Source organism: Camelus ferus, chromosome 13 (assembly GCF_009834535.1).
Source record: "Camelus ferus isolate YT-003-E chromosome 13, BCGSAC_Cfer_1.0, whole genome shotgun sequence".
Lineage (NCBI taxonomy): Eukaryota > Metazoa > Chordata > Mammalia > Artiodactyla > Camelidae > Camelus > Camelus ferus.
In genome coordinates, this window is record NC_045708.1 from 19,636,189 (window position 1) to 19,655,662 (window position 19,474).

General features: G+C 49.4%; 1 protein-coding gene across 1 annotated transcript; it reads left to right on the forward strand.

Moving 5' to 3' along the window:
* Positions 1-561: 561 nt before the first annotated feature.
* On the forward strand, positions 562-18,660 carry SESN2 (sestrin 2). The gene is made up of 10 exons (XM_006173714.3): positions 562-1,016; positions 8,494-8,559; positions 10,451-10,648; positions 11,018-11,200; positions 11,309-11,521; positions 12,095-12,245; positions 12,810-12,928; positions 13,274-13,464; positions 16,055-16,199; positions 16,809-18,660. Exons 1-10 carry the CDS (start codon positions 954-956, stop codon positions 16,893-16,895), a joined length of 1,416 nt encoding a protein of 471 aa, XP_006173776.1. The 5' UTR covers positions 562-953; the 3' UTR covers positions 16,896-18,660.
* The last annotated feature ends 814 nt before the right edge of the window (positions 18,661-19,474 follow it).

Sequence of the window (19,474 nt, forward strand, 5' to 3'; positions counted from 1 at the left end):
GAGGGGAAACTGCAGCAATAGGGATTGAGGTTAGACGTGAGGTTGCCAAGGACAATGAATGAAAGAAAGCTTTTCCAGAGACTCTACAAGTAAGCTGGAGTCTCTGTGTCTGGTACATTTTAAGATGGAGCTCTCCCGGAGGCCAGAGGAACAGGGCTGTGAGCTGTGATCTCCAAAGATCTGGCGTTCACCTCTATAACCATCTCTACTAACCCGAACCAGTCCCTCCAGAAACTGAAAAGCTGAAGAACTGTACTTGAGAGAGATTTCACATCTGGCTCTCCCGCCCAGCCCGATGAAGTCCCGTTTCATCACGTAGCTCTAATGACTCTGCGGGTTGTCACTCTCGTCTGGTATTGCCAACTATCTGACTAAACCCTTTTGCAAAAGTTTGCAGCATTCGTCCAGGGGTGACTACAGCTCCCAGAGTTCCCGGGCGTTTCCCGGTGCCGATTGGCTGAGCCATTGGCTCCTGAGGGAGGTGTCACCCCCGCCTCTCCGAGAAACAGGCATCTGATTGGCTGCAGCCCAGGGCTTTTGTGTCTCCGCCCTCCCCCGGGGACCGCAGCGGGCTGAGCGGTGCAGCTGGTGTCAGAGCCGGGCGAGCACTGGCAGTTCCGCGGCGGGGATGCTGAGGAGCGCTGGGTTCGCGAGTAGCCCTGACCACTGCGGACTTCCGAGGCGCTTCAAGCCGTGAAAACCTCTGTGCCGCGGCCAATCCCAGGCTCCTGAGGCTATTCACCCCTCCTGAAGCCGGACGAGGGGAGAGTCCAGCGCAGCGGCTGTTGTTCCCGGATCCTGGGCTTGCGGAGCGTTCTGGAACCCCAGGAGACACCCCGCGACTCTAGAACCTCCCCAGGGGCCTCCAGTCCCGGCTTCCTGCGCGCATCTGTCCGAAAACCCTTTGGGTTCACCAGCGGTCGGCGACCCGCGGCTGGGTCCTGGCGCACACCATGATCGTTGCGGACTCCGAGTGCCGCGCCGAGCTTAAGGGCTACCTGCCCGGGGCCGGAGAGGTAAGCAGCGGCCGAGCGACGTTACTCTTCCCTTGAACCCGGAGCCACGTCCGAGCTTCTGGCTGTCCCGAGCCGAGTCTTTGAGCGCCCCCCTCCCTGGGCTCGGGGAAGGAGGAGTGGAGTGCGTAACCCGGGAGTGGGGTTGCATTGGGGTTGCATCAACTGGCAGTCTCGGCCCCCTCCCCCTCCTCCCCCTCCCTCCGGGGCTTTAGAGCCCTCCACAAGGCTCCCTCGGACTCGCGGCCAATGAGAGGGGAGCCTTCTCGACGTTATCTGGGTTTGGGCTCTAGTCGAGGGAGTCTTCAAGTCCAGGCAAATCCCGGCCGCTGCGGCCGGACCACTCCTCCTCCCCGCCCCCTTCCGCAGATGCCTTCCTCTAGGCTCGGGCTGGCAGGCAGAGGGACTGTTTCTAGGTAGGGTATGTCCCTGCTCCAATGTCCCCAAGCGGGGATTGGAGCACTTGAGGCTGGCCGACGAAGGTCGACCTCATCCCCCGCCCCCACCTGCATCCCCGATTTGGACTGGGGGCGCCGGCGCAGTGGGGCCTTGGCGGCTGCCGGGTACGCGGCGGCCAAAGCTCGGGGGAGGGAGGGGAACCCAGCCCGCGGCTCTGAAGCCCAGCAACGGTTTGGCTGCACCCTACTAAGTGATCTGACGTCCCAGAAGTTTGTTTCGCAGGGACTCTCTTTGTAGTGAGGCCAGGAATCTGGCTGGTCTCAGTCTGACACCCTCTCCCCCATCACATCTTATTTATTACGCACCTATTAGATGCCAAGGAAGGGGAAACGTCGGCTGTGGCCACATTCTAACAAGAGCTACTGTGTTTGATGCAGGACGTTGTACCTGTGCTCCAGACATGGTATATTGGCCTTTGCTTGTATTCTTAGTTAATTCTCCCAACAATCCCTGGAGATCTGACAAAATCCTCACAGGAGGAAGTCACTGATCAGAGAAGTGGTCACTTTGCCAAGGTCACACAGCAAGTGAGTGACAGGCCTGGGACAGAAACTCGGAGCATGCTGGCTGTAGTGCCCAGGTGCTCTCAATAAATAAAATTATTTCCATTTTTCACAAAGAAGGAAACAGACTCAGAGTAAGGTGACTAGGTCAAAGTCATACAGCTGAGAAGTGGCAGGAGCAGTGTTCAGTCCTCCTCTTGGGGCTCCTAAACCAAGGTGGGGAAGGTTTACAAGCGAACAGAAAACCTGGTCAGCCAGAAACCATGCTGCTTAAAGTAGGGCAGTATCTCCCAGGGTCACAGTGTCTCCCAGGGTCACAGTTTAGGACTAGCACTGGTCTGATTCCCAACCCCAGTAAGACACTTGCACCACACTCCAGGCCTGGAAACTAAAGAAACAAGCAAAACTCCCTGCTGTGCCAAGCACTCTTGGAAATCCTAGACATTCAGGCCAAAGAATGAGCTACTCTGTAGGGTTAGTGAAGGAAGCCAATTCATAGCCCCTCCTGGGCCTCAGTTTTCTCACCCTGTAAACTGGGTCTAATAGTATAGCTTATATCTTGCTGGTTTGGTCCTGTCTCACACAGCAGACATTTCCCCTTTCCAGAGTGTCTCACAAGGCGGGTGCCTGAGCCCGTCCATCCTGCCTGAGCAGAGAGTTGGTCCAGCCCTCTAGGGGACAGTGTTTGAGAAGTGGACTGGGGAGACGAGAGTGCCCCAGGTAGTCTAGGCAGGCTCAGAGGGCGTGGCCTTGAAATGGAAGCCAGCTGTCAACTGCAGGAGGTGGCAGGGGGAAGCTGGTGATGTCTGAACCCTTTCTCCATATTCTCTCTCAAGAAAAGAGGGCCTTGGAAAGATGTCTGCCTTAAATAGAATCATTGGAAGACAGCAGGGTGCTGAACTTACACAGCAGAGTGCCCAAGGGAAGTCAGACAAGCATGTGCAAGGAATGCACAGTCCACTCAGCTCCCATCACTTCACCATACGCCCTTTCATGGGGTCAAGGCCTTCAGACACCTCACTCTAGTACTGGTAGTATGTTCTCAGAGCCCTCTTGGGCTCTAGAATCACTTCCTCAAACATCACTTCCTCAGGGAAGGCTTTTCTCCGCCGTCAGATAAGTCCTTTCTGCATACCTGCTTCCTGTCCCCCTTCTCCGTTGCAGGAGCTGTTATCCCAATATAGTGTCACAGGTGTGTAATCAGGTGTTTCTTGTCTGTCTCCCTTGCTAGACCAGAAACACTCTGTAGGTCCCATCCCCAGCACTGTTCTTAACACCTAATAAGTGCTCATAACTATTTGCCCCTTGTTGGCTTAGCTGATCCTTGTGAACTGTGCAGGCTTTGAAATCAGATCTGAGCTGTGCCTGTCTGGAACAGGACTCAGAAAGAGCCTCAATGAGCTGTCTCTGAAAAAGGGATAATAAGACCTGTTTCCTTCCCTCCAGGTGGTTGTGAGAAATCAGCCAGATCAAGCGTAAAGCTCCCAGCCTAGTGCCCAGCCCCTGGTAGGCACATGAGTTTATGGCACCACTCACACCCCTCCCCGCAAGGCTGGAGGTCAGACGCTGCTTGAGCTTCGTCTCCCTCTCAGGTGTAAACTCAGCAAAGTATCTGAGTCCAGCAGCCCACAGGGAAGGGTCTCTGCCCCTTCCCAGCTGGCAGAGTGACTTCAAAGGTGTCTGCAGCTGAGTCCTGGGGGCTGCAGGCTCTGGATAGGATACCAGGAATAAAGGCTGGGGCTGCTCCAAGAGGCTGATCTGGGTGGTGGACAGAACCCTTGCAAGGCAGACTGAGCTGAATTCAAATCTCAGATTGGCCACTTTTCAGTTGATGCTTAACCTTTGGAACCTTAATCTTTCCTGTGTGCAGAATAGACACCCTCCCAACCCCTACCCCGAAACTGATGAAGATTAGATGGAACCGGTGTGCAAGCACCTTAGCTAATAGGAAAAGTGACTTTCAGTGAGCGCTCAAATCTAGAGCCGGGCACTGAGCTCTGAGGTGATTATCCTTTTTTTACCAGTTTCCTGAAGCCCTCTCTGTTAAGTGGCCACCCAGATGGCTGTCTGACCTCAGTGTTCCTGCTGCCCTGTGTGGTCCCCTCAGTCAGAACTCATTGGTTTTCCCTCTGCCCCATAGTAGTTGTGTTACCTTAGGTAGGTCACCTGCCCTCTCTGGTTTCCCTTTCTTCATCCGTATAGTGAAGGTGGGGATCTTGCCTTTATCAAGTGTCCTGAACCTACACTGTCCAGAGTGGTAGCCCTTAGCCACATGTGGCTATTTAAACTTAGATAAATTAGATTTTTTAAATTAAAAATTCAGTTTTTTAATTTGATTGCTTGAAATATCGTCAATTTACAATGTTGTGTTAATTTCTGGTGTACAGCATAGTGATTCAGTTGTACATATATATTCCTTTTCATATTCTTTTTCATTATAGGCCATTATAAGGTATTAAATATAGTTCCCTGTGTTGTACAGTAGGACCTTGTTGTTTACCTATTTTATATACAGTAGTTAGTATCTGCAAATCCTGAACTCCCAATTTATCCCTCCCCACCCCCATTCTCCCCTGGTAATCATAAGCTTGTTTTCTATGTCTCTGAGTCTGTTTCTATTTTGGAATATGTTCATTTGTGTCATTTTTTTTTTAGATTCCACATATAAGTGATATAGTATGGTATTTTTCTTTCTCTTTCTGACTTACTTCATTTAGTATGACAATCTCCAGGTCCATCCATGTTGCTGCAGATGGAAATATTTCATTCTTTTTTATGGCTGAGTAGTATTTCATTGTATAGATACACACCACAACTTCTTTAGTCAATTATCTGTCAATGGACATTTAGTTTGCTTCCATGTCTTGGCTATTGTAGATAATGCTGCTATGAACATTGGCATGCATGTATCTTAAAAATTCAGATTTTTAGTTGCACTAGTCACACATCAAATGCTTAGCCACTGTGGCTAGAGGATACCATCTTCACTGGACAGTGCAGATGTAGAATATTTTATCATTGTAGAAAGTTCTATTGGACTTGCTGTACTAGACACTGAGGTAACAACAGAGAATCAGATTCAGTGTGTGCTCTCAAGGCAAGAAACAACACAGTATGACAAGGGCTATGACTGGGGCAGTGGATCCCCTGGGGCTGTGGACAGGGAGAAGGAAGTTTCCCACTTCTGGTGAACATCACATGCAGAACCTTGGGGCTATTGAGACCTTGGGAAGTTTAGAGAATGGAAATCATTTCTGCAGTTGTGGAAACCTGATTCGTATCCTAACTCTGCCACCTCCTTCCTGACTGAGTGACCCAGAAGTGACTTGACCTCTCTGGGCCCTATTTTCCATAGAAGCTCTGGTAATAGACATTCCTCCCTTAAAGTGTGTAAATGCTTAGCCAATGGTAATCAGTGTTGTTGCCTACTACTATTATTATTGACTTCTTACCCCAGGGAAGAGGGAGGGCTGATTTGGAGGTGTCATCTCTTGGCGGTGGGCCCCTGCCCTGTCTGCCTCCTCTCAAGTTTTGGGTGTTCCTCTCAAGTTTTAGGTTGCGGAAGCATTCAGGGTATTGGAGCTCTGGATTAGAATCTACTTGGTCTTGCCTTCAGGGCTTTGCACTTTTTGTTACCTCTGACTGGAATGCTGGTTCTCTAGATCTTTATAGGCCCACCAACTCATTTAGATATTTACTATTTAGATATCATCTCAAAGCTTCTGTCCTCAGTCAGAGGTTTTTCCTGTCTACTCTGACTAAAATATTGCACTCCCCTCCAACCCATCATATACTCTCTTATTGCTCTCTATCTTATTTACTGTATATAATCTCTGATTTGAAATCCTATTGGTTATTTGTCTTTCTCCTAAAGATGTTAAATTCTGTGAAGGCCAAGACTTTGTCTTTTCACTCCTGAACTATTGCTGCCTGCAGTGTAGTCATCAGAAATATTTGTCGAATGAACAGATTAATTCTGGTTCCACCTGGAAAGCACTTAGCAGTGCCTTATTCTTAAGAAAGGGGTAGGGGTCGGGGTATAACTCAAGCAGTAGAGTATATGCTTAGCATGCACAAGGTCCTGGGTTCAATCCTCAGTACCTCCTCTAAAAATAAATAAATAAACCTAATTACCTCCCTGCCAAAAAATAAAATAAAAAAGAAAATACAGGAAAAAAGAAAGAAAGAAAGGGGTCAATAAGTGGTGTGAAACAATGGCCATCCAGTCCCCAACCCCGCCGTAAATTATGCTGGGCCCCACCCAATTAAGTTAGAATTGCTGGAGGTGGGGCCTTGGCATTGGGTATTTTTCAAAAAGCTTCTCAAAAGAATGGAGAAGCCCTTGTTTGAAATAACGATGAGGTTAATTATTGCTGACTTATTTAGAGGTAGGGGCCTTGCAGGCATTAGTCCTTGTGACCACAGAGTGAAAGTAGGTACTATTACCCCATTATTTGGTGAGGAAACTGAGGCTCACATAGCTAGCAGATAGTAGGTGGTGGAGGTGTCATTTGAGCCCAGGCAATTTGTGTCAAGAGCCCCTGTCTTTTAACTGTACTCTGCTTTATCAGAACCATCACCATCATCATCATCATTACCAGGGCTGATAATGTTGGTAGGTCCAGACCTGTCACTTTAAGACCCACAGGCATCTGGTTCTTCCGTTGACAGCTCCTGGGGCAGCTTCTAGAGTGAGGAGGGATTCCCAAGGCTGTTCCCTGTCCCTGCTGAGAACCCTGGAGGGCCCTCCCTGTCCCATTCCCCCCACCCCCCTATTCCTCCCCACCCTTCCCTACCCCACCTGGCTGTGGTTTTCTCTCTGTCCTCAGGTCCCCTGAGGGGGAGGCCCAGTTTGTGGAGTCAGCAATCCTTATCTCCCAGACAGAGCTGTTAAGCTTTTTCTCTTTGGTGAGGGAGGAGGGAAGCTGAAATGGGAGTGCTTGGAGTTTGTGCTGGTTTCTGTGCTGGACTTGGACCAGCTTGGCCTGGTGGATCCCAGAAGTGCAAGCTGAAAGGGGCTGAGCCGTCAGCCAAACTACCTTTGTCCAAGACTAAGGCCCAGAGAGTCTAGGTCACTTTCTCAAAGTCACACAGCAAGTTAGTGACAAGAGAATGGGTACTCATACCTGGGACTTTTACATACCACTGTTCTTTCCTCTGTGGTCTTTCACAGCCCCAGACCTCTGCCTCCCTCAGGGGGCTTTTGGCTATCTGAAAAGGAAGTCTCAATTATAATCTTAATCCCTGGACACCTAGGGTTTAGGACTAAGTCTGGATTTGAATGAGGAGGGGAGAGTTAGGGGGACACTGTCTCTGTCCAGTGAGGGTATGACTCTGATTTGGATGAACTATTTCTGAAGCCAGTGCTGAGAGCCCCTTCCCAGTTATCAAGACAAATGAATAAATAAAACTAGTGGTTTCCACTGAGGCTTTAATATGCCCATACTTCAGAATAGCTGCTGCGATCAGCGATCAGCATTGTATGCCCTGCCCTCCACTGTTTTCTCTCTGTTTTCTCTGTTCCTGTCATTCACAGACTAGTGTGAATGACCAGGCCTTGCTCTCCACAAAATGTGATCTGGCGTAGGGAGACCTAAATCAGACAATTAGAAGGCAATGTTTTCAGAAGCAAAAGCATTGGAATTGTGGGGTCACAGGTGAGGTTCAGAAGAAGGTTCCCAGAGCCTGGAAAACTGTGACTTAACTCTCCAAAAGGTGTGACCAAGCAGGAGGGCAGTGAGCCTGAGCCACTAATTCATCCGGAAGCCTATGGGAGGTGGAGGCAGAGTTTAAAGCCACTCGATCAGATTTGCACTTGAGAAAGTCTACCCTGGCTGCAGCAAATTTGCCCTCTTTAGAAACCGCCAGGGTCATGTACTCCCTAAATCTGCTCCTAGTCTTAGAGGAAGGTTCAGGGAGGATGTTTTATTTATTCATCTGTTTTGTTAACTTGGTAGAGAATGTGTAGGAGAGGGCAGGGCTGTGGAGGCAGGGAGACCATGGGTGAGGCTGGCAGTGGTGGGCCAGACAAGAGACTTACAACGCACTCCGTAAGGTGGTGACGGCGCAAGGGATGAAATGACAGTTTGAGAGAGACTGAAGCTGCATCATAGGAATGTAGAGGACCTGGTAACGTGGCTTCAGGAAACAAACCAGGGGAGCTCTTCTACAGGTTCTCCAGGGCTGCCAGGAAGGTGGCCTCCTGGAGACGTGCAGCATGGTGGCTGTATATTTCCCTTGCCCAGACCCCTCCAACCCAATACTGCAATAGTGGGGCTTCTGAGTCCCTTCCCAGTTCCTGAAGGACTCACCCTATGGGGCAAGCCCTCTTGCTTATTTCTCCTTTCTCCACCCCTGGAACAGATGTGAATCTCTACCTGACTCCTCCACGCAGGGTGCACCAGAAAGGTGATTTTAAAAGCTCAGTGTGCCTCCTCGGATAGGAGGAGAAAACAGGAGAGAGCACTGTCTTCTTAGTCCTCCCTTTTACGTCCAATCATCATGATGTTTCCTTCTAGGAGCCAAGGGAGAGCCGGACTCGGCGAGGCCCTCGAGGGCCCAGCGCCTTCATCCCAGTGGAGGAGGTAAGCTTGGAAGGGGTTAGGAATGGTTGGTCCCTGGGAAGAAAGGACATGGCGCATTGGGTGGGTGGGTGGCTTTTCCTGTCTCTTGAAGTTGCAACTTCGAAACTGCCTCTTCAGGTTCCCGACTCATTAATCCATAAAACAGCTCTGTGAAGCAGGCATATCAACCCCATTTTGCAGAGAAGAAACAGGTTCAGAGATAAAGTGATTAAAAACACAGCTAGGTAATAAATAAACTTTTGATTCTCAGAACAAGATTTGTTCTCCCTTAAGAAGCTAGAACTATCTATGTTTATCTTCTCATCCTTGACTGTGCATGTATTAAAGTTTTTTTGGACCTCAAAACTAATATATGCTCACTATTTTAAAATTTCCAGCATTTCAGAAAGATTTAGTCTCTCTTTTTTTTTTTTTAGTAAAGGTAGATTTATTTAGAGAGATACATACTTCATAGACTGTAGGCTGTTTCAGAAGGCAAGAGAAAGGCCATGAGGTGTGGGAGTTGGGTGCTTAGTTTAAAGTAAAAGTAGATACACACTCCATAGACAGAGTGTTGTCCATCTCACTCAGAAGCGAGAAGGGAGAATGGCTGCTTTAATCTGTTATAATTACACCGCCACAGAGATCATCATTGTTAACCATTTGCCACTGTTCTCTACACTTTTTTTATACAGAGCCAAGGTCATAGTTTATAACATGATTTTGTTGTTGTTGTTTGGTTGGAGGGGGGGTTTGGTGGTTGTTAGGTTTTGTTTTTTCACTTAATACAACAGTTATCTTTCATCTACTGGGTCAGATCATCCATTCATTTATTTAACAGATATCTATTGAATGATTAACCTGTGCCAGGAACTGTTCTAGGTGCCGGGGATACAGTGGAGATGACAGGGAAAAATCCTTGCCATCGTGGGACTAACATTGCAGCGTGGGGTTGGAGGGGGGGGCCTTCAAAACACATGTACAGAAAAATTATAAAATAATAGTTTCCTTCTTTTGCTTTGGCCTTCAATGAGCAAAGACAAATGTTTCCTTGTCCTCTACGCTCTCCTCAGTGTGTGGGCCATGTAGTTAATAAGCTGTTAACAAATCTAAACCCTCCAGTTCCCTCCACCCTTTGTAAAACGAAAGCAAACAACCACTTGCTGATTATTTATGTCTGCAGCCCAGAATTTTAAGCTCACATAGTGTTCTTATATTTTATTTCTTCACTTAAAAATACCTACTCCTCTTTTGTAATAAAGGGGAAAAAAATAGGCTTTGAGGTTAATCTGGATTTGAGTCCTGGTTCTGTCATTTACTACATCTGTAACCTTGAGCAAGGAATGAAACCTCTCCAGGCCTTATTTCCTCAGGTGTCAATTGGGGAAAATAGTGTTTACCTCACAGGATAATTGGAAAGATTCAAGGAGATAATGCAGAGAAAGCTCCAAACTCAGACCTGGCGTGGAGAAAGCACGCAGGAAATGTGAACTATTTTGCATCCCCCTCCAGGGACTTGGTGAATTTGCGCTGTTAGAACAGAAGCTCCATGAAAGCAGGAGAAGCTATGCTTTGATCTCTGTGCCTGAGTTTTCCTACCTAAAATTGGAGAACACAGATCTCTAATTTCATCATTGTGAGGATCAAATGAGTTAATATATATAAAGTGTTTGAACAGTGCCTGGAACATAGTAAGCATTATATAAATATTGGCTATTATTTTATAAAGTGTCTAATAAGTATTTGTTTAATCACTTAATGAAGTATCTTTCCCTCCCCTATTCTCCTTTTTTTGGACATAGCAGTTGTCTTCAGTTCCTTGCTAGTAAAATCCCACTGCAGTGAATATGTCAGTCTCTCTGGTGGGGAGGGCAGAGGGGGAACCCATCCTTTCCTCACCTTCGCTTGGCAGGTCCTTCGGGAGGGAGCTGAGAGCCTGGAGCAGCACCTGGGGCTGGAGGCGCTGATGTCCTCGGGGCGGGTGGACAACCTGGCGGTGGTGATGGGCCTGCATCCCGACTACTTTACCAGCTTTTGGCGCCTGCACTACCTGCTGCTGCACACAGATGGGCCCTTGGCCAATTCCTGGCGCCACTACATCGCCATCATGGTGAGCCTTTCTGAGCCTCTCATCAGGGTGGCCACAAGGGAGGGTTCCATCCTCAGATCTCTGCTGGGGGCTTGATTCCACAAACAAGGAGAGGCAGCACAGAGCTTTATCTGACCATCCATTGAATTTTACATTTTGAAGAGAGCATGTTTAGTGCCCACTTTACAGATTGGGACACTGAGGCACAAAGGAGTCAGGTGACCTGCCCAAGGTAGGACAGCAAACCAGTGGCAGAGCTGGGCTTAGAACCTAAGTCTCCTGCCTCTCAGGCAGCAGCGAGGTGCATGATGTCTCCCTCCATGGGGTGCCCACCCCCAGCAGGGCACAGAAGGGAGAGGGTGAACTGGGCTCTGTCCACCACCTCCACAGGCTGCTGCCCGCCACCAGTGTTCCTACCTGGTGGGCTCCCACATGGCTGAGTTTCTGCAGACTGGCGGTGACCCTGAGTGGCTGCTCGGCCTCCACCGTGCCCCTGAGAAGCTGCGCAAACTCAGCGAGGTTAACAAGCTGCTGGCACATCGGCCGTGGCTCATCACCAAAGAGCACATCCAGGTGCGGTGGGCAGAGGCGGATCCCCCAGGGAGCACGGGGCCCCGGAGGGTCATGGCAGGTGGCCCAGGGCAGGCACTGAGCATGTCTGACCTTTCCCTTCTTCTCCAGGCCTTGCTGAAGACAGGCGAGCACAGCTGGTCCCTGGCCGAGCTCATCCAGGCCCTGGTCCTGCTCACCCACTGCCACTCGCTGGCCTCCTTTGTGTTCGGCTGCGGCATCCTCCCCGAGGGGGACCCAGAGGGCAGCCCTGCCCCCCAGGCCCCTTCACCGCCCAGTGAGCAGAGCACTCCCCCCAGCAGGGACCCACTGAACCACTCTGGGGTAAGTCAGGGCCTGGGTCTTGGTGGGAGAGGAGGCTGGCATGGCCCCTGGTCCAAGACAGTGCCTCCCTATCTGAAGCTGCCTCCCTGTCACACACTGAGAGGCCTTAGAAAAGTTATTTGGCTTTGAAGCTCAGTTTCCTCATCTGTGAAATGAGGATACAAACTCTTACTTCGTAAAGGGTTGTGAGATTACATGAAATGACCATGTGACTGACTGGCCTCTGAGCATGGAGCCCCGCAGGCTTAAAATCTCCAGGTTTTTAGCACTTTAAAAATACAAAGTTTGCCTGTTATTCTGTGAGGTGTCCTTGTTTGATTTAATACAAAAATATAGATACTTTATAAAGCCCTTTCCTGTGAGGGAAGCTGACCTTCAGAGAAGACAGATCTATCCTATAGCTCCTTAAACCTCACTTCGGGAAGCACAGACCACGTGAGCTGTCCAGCGCAGTGGCTGGTGCAGAGGGGGCACCATGATCTCCAGGAAGGCCTGGCATGTGGGAAAGATGCGTGGACTGCCCTGGGGCTGAGGGAGGAGGAGTGGATGGTCATCACCAGGTCCCTCCTGCAGGGCTTTGAGGCCGCCCGCGACGTGGAAGCTCTGATGGAGCGCATGAGGCAGCTGCAGGAGAGCCTGCTGCGGGACGAGGGAGCGTCCCAGGAGGAGATGGAGAGCCGCTTTGAGCTGGAGAAGTCGGAGAGCCTGCTGGTGACCCCCTCAGGTACAAGGTCATGGGCATCCAGGTTCAGGGGCTGCCCCTTCCTTACACCTTCTCCACTGGGAAGCAGGTACCTCCATGCACTGCACCCACATTTTGCATGTTGGAGGCTACGACTCAGCCACCCTTCTAAGAGGTTCTAAGCATGGGCTTTGGGGTCAGATCTGGGCTGTTAGCCTTTTTGGCAGTGAGACCACTGATAAGTCACCTGCTGTCTCAGGGTCCCTGTCTCCTCCCAAGTGCAGGATTGGTGGGTAGGGTAAGTGAGATAACAGAAGCAAAGCTCTTAGCACAGCCTGGCCCAGGGTAAGCAGCTCCGTAAATAACTACTACTGTTATGATTGCTATTATTATTACTGGAGGCCTTAACCCCTGGACCATTGACCTGATATACCACTTCCCCCAGGCCTGGCTCCAGCCGAAGTCCTGGTTCCACTCACTGTATTGAAGGGGCTTTCTCTGCTCCGCTACTCTATGGTCCCCACCCCCCACTGATAATTAATCAGGAATGGAGGCCTCTGTGCTTCATGCTTTGGCCTCACTGTAACCTCTTCCTGATGTCCTCAGCTGACATCCTGGAGCCCTCTCCAAACCCAGACATGCTGTGCTTTGTGGAAGACCCCACTTTTGGATATGAGGACTTCACCCGGCGAGGGACTCAGGCGCCCCCCACCTTCCGCGCCCAGGTAGGCTCTCCCCACTGGTCTTGGCATTGCTCCGGATTTACAAACAAGCAGGGGTGGATGGTTTGTGTGGTTAGAGAGTTGGGCCCCTTCTCTCCCTGAAGATTCCATGAGGGAAGTGGGAGACCCAGGATACAAAGGGACCCATCTGTACCCTCAGCTCAGGGATCCCAATCACAGGGAGAAAGTTACCACCAAACTGCATCCTCCCCCGTTTCTCAGGTCCAGAAGCTGTGGGGTGGAGGGGGGCTTTATGGAGATCCAAGCTGTGCTCCAGAAGATGGCGTCTCTCTGGCCAGCCCTGGGTCCCAAAGATTCTACTCACTGACCCCTCCCCACGTTTCTCAGGATTATACTTGGGAAGACCACGGCTATTCGCTGATCCAGCGGCTCTACCCCGAGGGAGGGCAGCTGCTGGATGAGAAGTTCCAGGCAGCCTATAGCCTCACCTACAACACCATCGCCATGCACAGTGGTGTAGACACCTCCATGCTCCGCAGGGCCATCTGGAATTACATCCACTGCGTCTTTGGCATCAGGTGAGCGCAAGTGCCCTCATCCAGGGCGTGGGTGTACTACAAGCCCACAATCTGAGCTCACAGTTGTTTCCTTTTCCTCTTCGTTTTATCTTTTCTTTTCTTCCTGCCTATACTGTTTTCAAAGCAAGTATATTTCTTTCATGGTTATAAAAGATAACAGCCATGCTCGCTGTTTGAAACTCTTTAATCCCACCCCCAGAGATAATTATGGAGAGAGAGATATGTGTGTGTGTGTGTGTATGTGCATGTATAGAGAGAGAGAGACAGAGAGATAGTTAGGTTTATATTTCCACTCCAAGTAGCAGTTCTCTCACAATAAATAAAAACAGCATATATGCCCATCAGTAGGGGACTTTAAATAATGACATATCCATTCAGTGAAATATTATGCAACTATTAAAAATTATAAAAACAGTTTATTCATATTGCCATGAGAAAATATTCAAAATGTGTTGAAAGAAAAGAAAGCCAGTTACCAACCAGAATCTTCTTTTTGTTCCTTTTTGTAACTGAAAGTGTGTGCACATGTGGAAAATGTGTGGAAGGCTGTATACTAAAATGTTGTTTAATAATGGCTGTCTCTGTAGAGGCTGTGATGAATTACATTTTCATCCTGTTACTGAAGTATTTTCTGATTTTTTAAGTAAGTTTTTTTTTTAATTGGTGGGATCATACTCTGTATTCTGCAACTTGCTTTTTTGTTTTTGTGGTTTTCTAGGGGGAGGGCAGGTAACTAGGTTTCTTTCCTTCTTTCTTTCCTTCCTTCTTTCTTTGGAGGCACTGGGGATTGAACCCAGGACCTCATGCATGTTAATCACATGCTCTACCACTGAGCTATATGCTCCCCCCGCAACTCACTTTTTTCACCTAGTAATGTATTGTGAACCACCCCCCATCACTGTGATTAGATATTTCATGCTTTTTAGCCACCGCATGGTGTTCTGTTGTGGATGAGGTGTAATTATCCAACCATCTCCCTATTGTTGGATAATATTCAGGTTGTTTGCAGTTTTCCACTGTTACAAACACCATGTGCACTAATTTTATACCTCAGTCCTTGTAGATAAACTCTAGTGTGAAGTTATTTGTGAAGAATATACACAGAACAATTTTTTTTAATTTTAGAAAATCTCACTCTGGTAATATTGTAAGAAAGAATTAAGGAAAAAAATTTTCACCAAATGCTACTACTCTACAGCCACAGCCATAGCCACATCCTGTGATATTTTCCTCCATGCTTTTGTTCTTTCTTATGTGGTTGCTTTTGTAGAGTTGAAATTATAATGGTTATTTCATTTAAAAAAAATACATGCTTGATGTTTGTAAAGAGAACAGCCAGATTTTTAGTAAATTTAGAAAACAGAGGTAACAAAAAGAAGAAAATAAAAATCATCCATGACCCCACCTGCTCTCGCTATTGTCAAATATTTCCCTCCTGTCTTTTTTCCACACACAAATAACCAAAATATATTTTTACAAAAACAAAACTTTCTTGTCTACTCATTTCATTTATTTTACTCAATCACATAAGCGCATATTTTAGAGAACACATCATTTTTTTCCCTTGCTTTTCTCAATTAACAATTTATTCCAAGCATCCAAAACAAAAGTCTCCAAAGTTTTTAAAAGGTACATGCTCCTTGTAGAAAATGTGTGTTTCTGTGTATAATTAGCTGTAAATCGCATTTCCCCGAGTGGGTTGAGCTGTGCTTAATTGGCCAGCCTCTTGCTTGGCAACCTCATTGGCAGGTTTCCAATCCAGGGGAGGCCAAGAATGGACGGGCATCTTAGAATGTGGAACAGGCCAGTTCCTGCTCAGCTCCCGGGTCCAGGCTCCTCCACACTCCAACATGGTCCTTGCTCCTAAACCTTTGTCTACCAAATCTGTCCTCCAGTCTTCAACCAGTCTTCCCCATCCACACTGATCTGAGGTGACTCACTGGCTCACTGGACTGGGCAGTGACAGAGTGGCTTCTAGACTTGTACCAACTTGCTTTTTGACTTTGAACAAGCTAATTGCCTTCACTAGGACTTGGTTTGCCTATCTGTAAAATGACTTCCAGCTTCTCTTCCCCTTCCTCTCTTCCTTCCCCAGGGTAAATATTTACACTGATCTCCTGCCCCATCTTCCACGGCCTTTGCTGTAAAGCAGTGAATATGACCTTGGAGTCAGGCACAGCTGGGGTTTTGAATCCCATTCCCAGCTGTGGGGCCTAGGGCGGGCAACTTCACTTCTCTGAACCTCAGTTGCATTTATAAAATGAGGCTGATGAATATAGTCTGTTGTAGACATCAGTTTTGTAGACAGTGGTGTACAGTAGTTTTGAGGATGCCATAAGTACATGTTTGCATGGCACGTAGTTGGTACTCAGTATGACATGCTCATTCTCTGTGCATCCCCCTGCGAGTCCAGTGGCTTGTGATATATGACATCAGCTATTTTTCTAAGAGGAACCAAGCTTCTAGTTGCTTCCTACCTTCTGCCTTTTCTGGCCACTCTCTGTTCCTTCTTCTGCAGGGTGGGGTGGGGGGAGAGGAGCTACTTGTGGGAGCAGAGGGTGAGTAATGCTGTCGGGGCCTGTCCATCCAGATATGATGACTATGACTACGGGGAGGTGAACCAGCTCCTGGAGCGGAACCTCAAGGTCTATATCAAGACAGTGGCCTGCTATCCAGAGAAGACCACCCGAAGAATGTACAACCATTTCTGGAGACACTTCCGCCACTCAGAGAAGGTACGGCTCACGGGGGAGGAGAAGGATGCAAGTGGCCAGGGGAAGAGGCAGGGGGCCAGGACTCAGTGAAGTACCCCAGCCTGAGTCTGTTCTGCCAGGTGGGACACTGGGATATATTGTCCTGGGTTCAAGTTCTACTTCACTGTGTAGTTTCAGACTCTATTTACTCACCTGTAAAATGGGAATGTGCTTCCCAGGGTCCTCAGTGGCAGCCAGAAGCACATAGATTCAAATCCTATCACTTGGCAGCTGTGTGACCTTGGGCAAGTCACTTTGCCTCTCTAAGCTTGTTATCTTTATAATAGGAGTAAAAACTATCTACCTTTCAAGGTTGCTGGGAGGATGAAATGAGAAAATGAATTTAAACCTCTGATCCCAAATAGATGCTCAGGTGTAGTTATTGTTTTTAGCTTTGGGGGAGAGAGAGATTAGCGATGAGAAGGATAAATGCACTGTCCTTGCACCAAACTGCTCCAGGCCTCAGAAAGGTCAGGGAATCTCAGTAGGAAAGGGAAGGATGAGTGAGCGGGCAGGGACAGTGGCAGTCTGGAGGGAAGGGAATGGCAGGGACTGGCATCCGTTGCCAACAAGCCCTGGTCTGTGCCTCAGGTCCATGTGAACTTGCTGCTCCTGGAGGCCCGCATGCAAGCCGCCCTGCTCTACGCCCTCCGGGCCATCACCCGCTACATGACCTGACTCGCGCGCAGCACCTGGGCCCGGCGCAGCTGACCTGGGGGGCATCCTTCTCCCTGCAAGGACTTCTCTATCTGGAGACAGACCCTCATCCCTTCCTGTCCATGCCCACCCACTCTACTCCGGGGGGTGGGCCCATGTGTGATGTGCAGCCCCCGAGCCACACCCTCTTTTTTGTCACTGGAATGGACAGGATCATCGCACTGACTCTGGGATCTCAGCTCTGCCCCTGGGAGCTGGAAGAGGACTAGCAGATTCCCAGGGGCCAGGCCCTCCTTCCTGATCTGGCCTCACCGAGGCAGAGGGCACAGGAAGGAGAATGGGCTGAGCTCAGATTTGTGTGCCAGCAGGCAGGGCCCTGGGCACCACATGTACTGTAGCCTTCCTGGATGGGGCAGTCCCTGGCTGGCCTCCGAGGGACAGGGACACACACCTCCAGGGGCTGACACTCCAAGCGACTTTGCCTTTCCTCCCTCTCCCCTATCCTCAGACTTCATTACCTCTCACCCGCCATTCACCCATCAATGTGAAAGTCAGGGTCACAGCTGGTCTGTTCATCCGTCTCCCCCAAAGCGTGTTCTATCTGGCCGCAGGCCCCTAGTTTCCCCAATCTAGTTCAGTACCTCTGACCTCCTTCGCCCTCTTACACTTTCCTCCCACTCCTGGTGGTGTGAGTCCCCAGGAGAGAGACCAAGCACATCAAACAAGTAGTTTATCTCTAGAGAGTTTGGAGTCTCTGTCGGTCACTTTGTCTTCTGAAGAGGAGGGAGTATTATATTCTAAATGTTCTGTATTTTAGTTCTTTATGAGTGAGGTTCTTCAGGGCCTCGCCCCAGAGCCACAATCAATGACCAAGCAGAGGACAGGGAGAAATCTGTTCTCCCCAGAGCTACACCTGCCCTGCAGAGGCTGGCACCCCTCTCTCCTGTCTCCCATGGCTCTGCCACAGACATTTGCCAAAAAGATGAGACTTTCTAGCTGGGTTAGGTGACATGGGGCTCAAGGGGAGAGGCAGGAGACCCCAGCATTCGTGCATGGGCCCTGCCATTGGCCAGGTGACCATGGTTATGTGGCCGAACCTCTCTGGCCTTCCTTTCCACAGTTGCAGACTGAGCGGTAGGACTCAGTTTCTGTGATGTCTGAGTCCCCTCAGGTCAAACTGCCAGCAGCAAACTGCAAACCTTGCAGGATCTTGAGGGCCTCTGGGAACCCCACCTCTTGCAGTCAGTCTCTCCGGGCTGCCTGCCAAGGACCTCCCCACCCCTGATCCCAGTTTCTGTCCCTTCTCGATTTTTATGTGGATTGCTTGGAAGCAGAAGCAGCCAAGGACTGATCCCAGGCACTTTCTGTAGCAAACAAGCTGTGAATTATGACTTGCCTTCCTTTCTTCTGGCAGTATGTGCTTCCTCTCTGACCAGCTGGGAGGTGACGGAAGAAAGGCAAGGGCCAAGTTGCTGCTGCTTCTGACCCTCCACCTCTCTGGGGTGGGGCAGGAGAGGAGCCTGGTCACTGTGCCACATTTCATACCCATGCAGGCATGGGTGAGTGACTGACACCCTCTTCGGGCCTCAAAGCCCTCCCTGCAAGGAAGCTGGGCAGGAGGAAGAAGTCCATAGCATTAAAGTTTGAATTCTAGAGGGGACATGATGACTGTAAATGTCCCCGGGTGGATGGGGAGGGGTATCCAGTGTTCAAGTGCAGAAATCTTTGCCTTTGCTACCAGTTCTGTGTGATGAGAAATAAAAGTTCACCAAGGTGTTGTTTTGTACTTCTTGTTAATGGACTGTTTTTCCATTTCCTAAGGGTCATGGTTCATCTCTTAGCGTCAGCAGGGAGCTGTGATTGCATCAGGGACCTGACCTGCTAGCCCTTACCCAGCTGGGCACTTGCGTCCAGTGACTTCAGGGTTGGGAGTGGTTGGCATTGAAAGTCGACTTCAGTCCCTTGGGTGCCCCACCCTGCCACCCATCTGTGGTTGGCCTGGCACTATGGAATGATAATGGCCATGTGGTTTTTCTCGTTAAGCCTGGAGCCTGGCCCTGGGCTGGGTACTGAGAGGCCATTTCTCTGAATCTGCACCAAAATCTTGCAAGGGAATTGAGACTCAGAGGTAAAGTGATGTTGCTGAGGCCACATCAGTTGTCAGTGGTGGAGCCAGGAATCCAACATGGGTCAACTTCGCCCTAAGGCCTCGGCATTTCACCTGGCTGGTTTCCCCACTACTGGGCTCCCCCTGTGGCAGAGGCAGTCTGTTTGAGAATCTCTAGGGGGATCTCTTGTGTCCCCTGCCCCATCACATTATGCTTACTTACTTCTCATCCTTCCCTCCCGAGCACCAAGGAGACAGATCCAGGCCTAAGGAGTTAGGTGTGACTTCCAGGTTGTGCCAGTACCATTTAGTAGCTGTGTGACCTTGGTCAAGCTTCTTAGTTTCTTTGGGCACCAGGAACTCTGGCAAGCTTATCAGGAAAACCACATCATGACTAAGAGCTAAGACTCCTACTGGCTTCCCACTTCCTCTAAATACTGCCATCATAAAATGAAAACCGTGTCTCCTCCAGGAAGCCTCCCCTGATTGATTC

Coding starts and splice junctions, on each gene's coding strand:
- SESN2 (XM_006173714.3), top strand. CDS start 954: ATGATCGTTGCGGACTCCGAGTGCCGCGCCGAGCTTAAGGGCTACCTG. Junction 8,560..10,450: donor CCTTCATCCCAGTGGAGGAG/GTAAGCTTGGAA, acceptor TTCGCTTGGCAG/GTCCTTCGGGAGGGAGCTGA. Junction 12,929..13,273: donor CCCCCACCTTCCGCGCCCAG/GTAGGCTCTCCC, acceptor CACGTTTCTCAG/GATTATACTTGGGAAGACCA.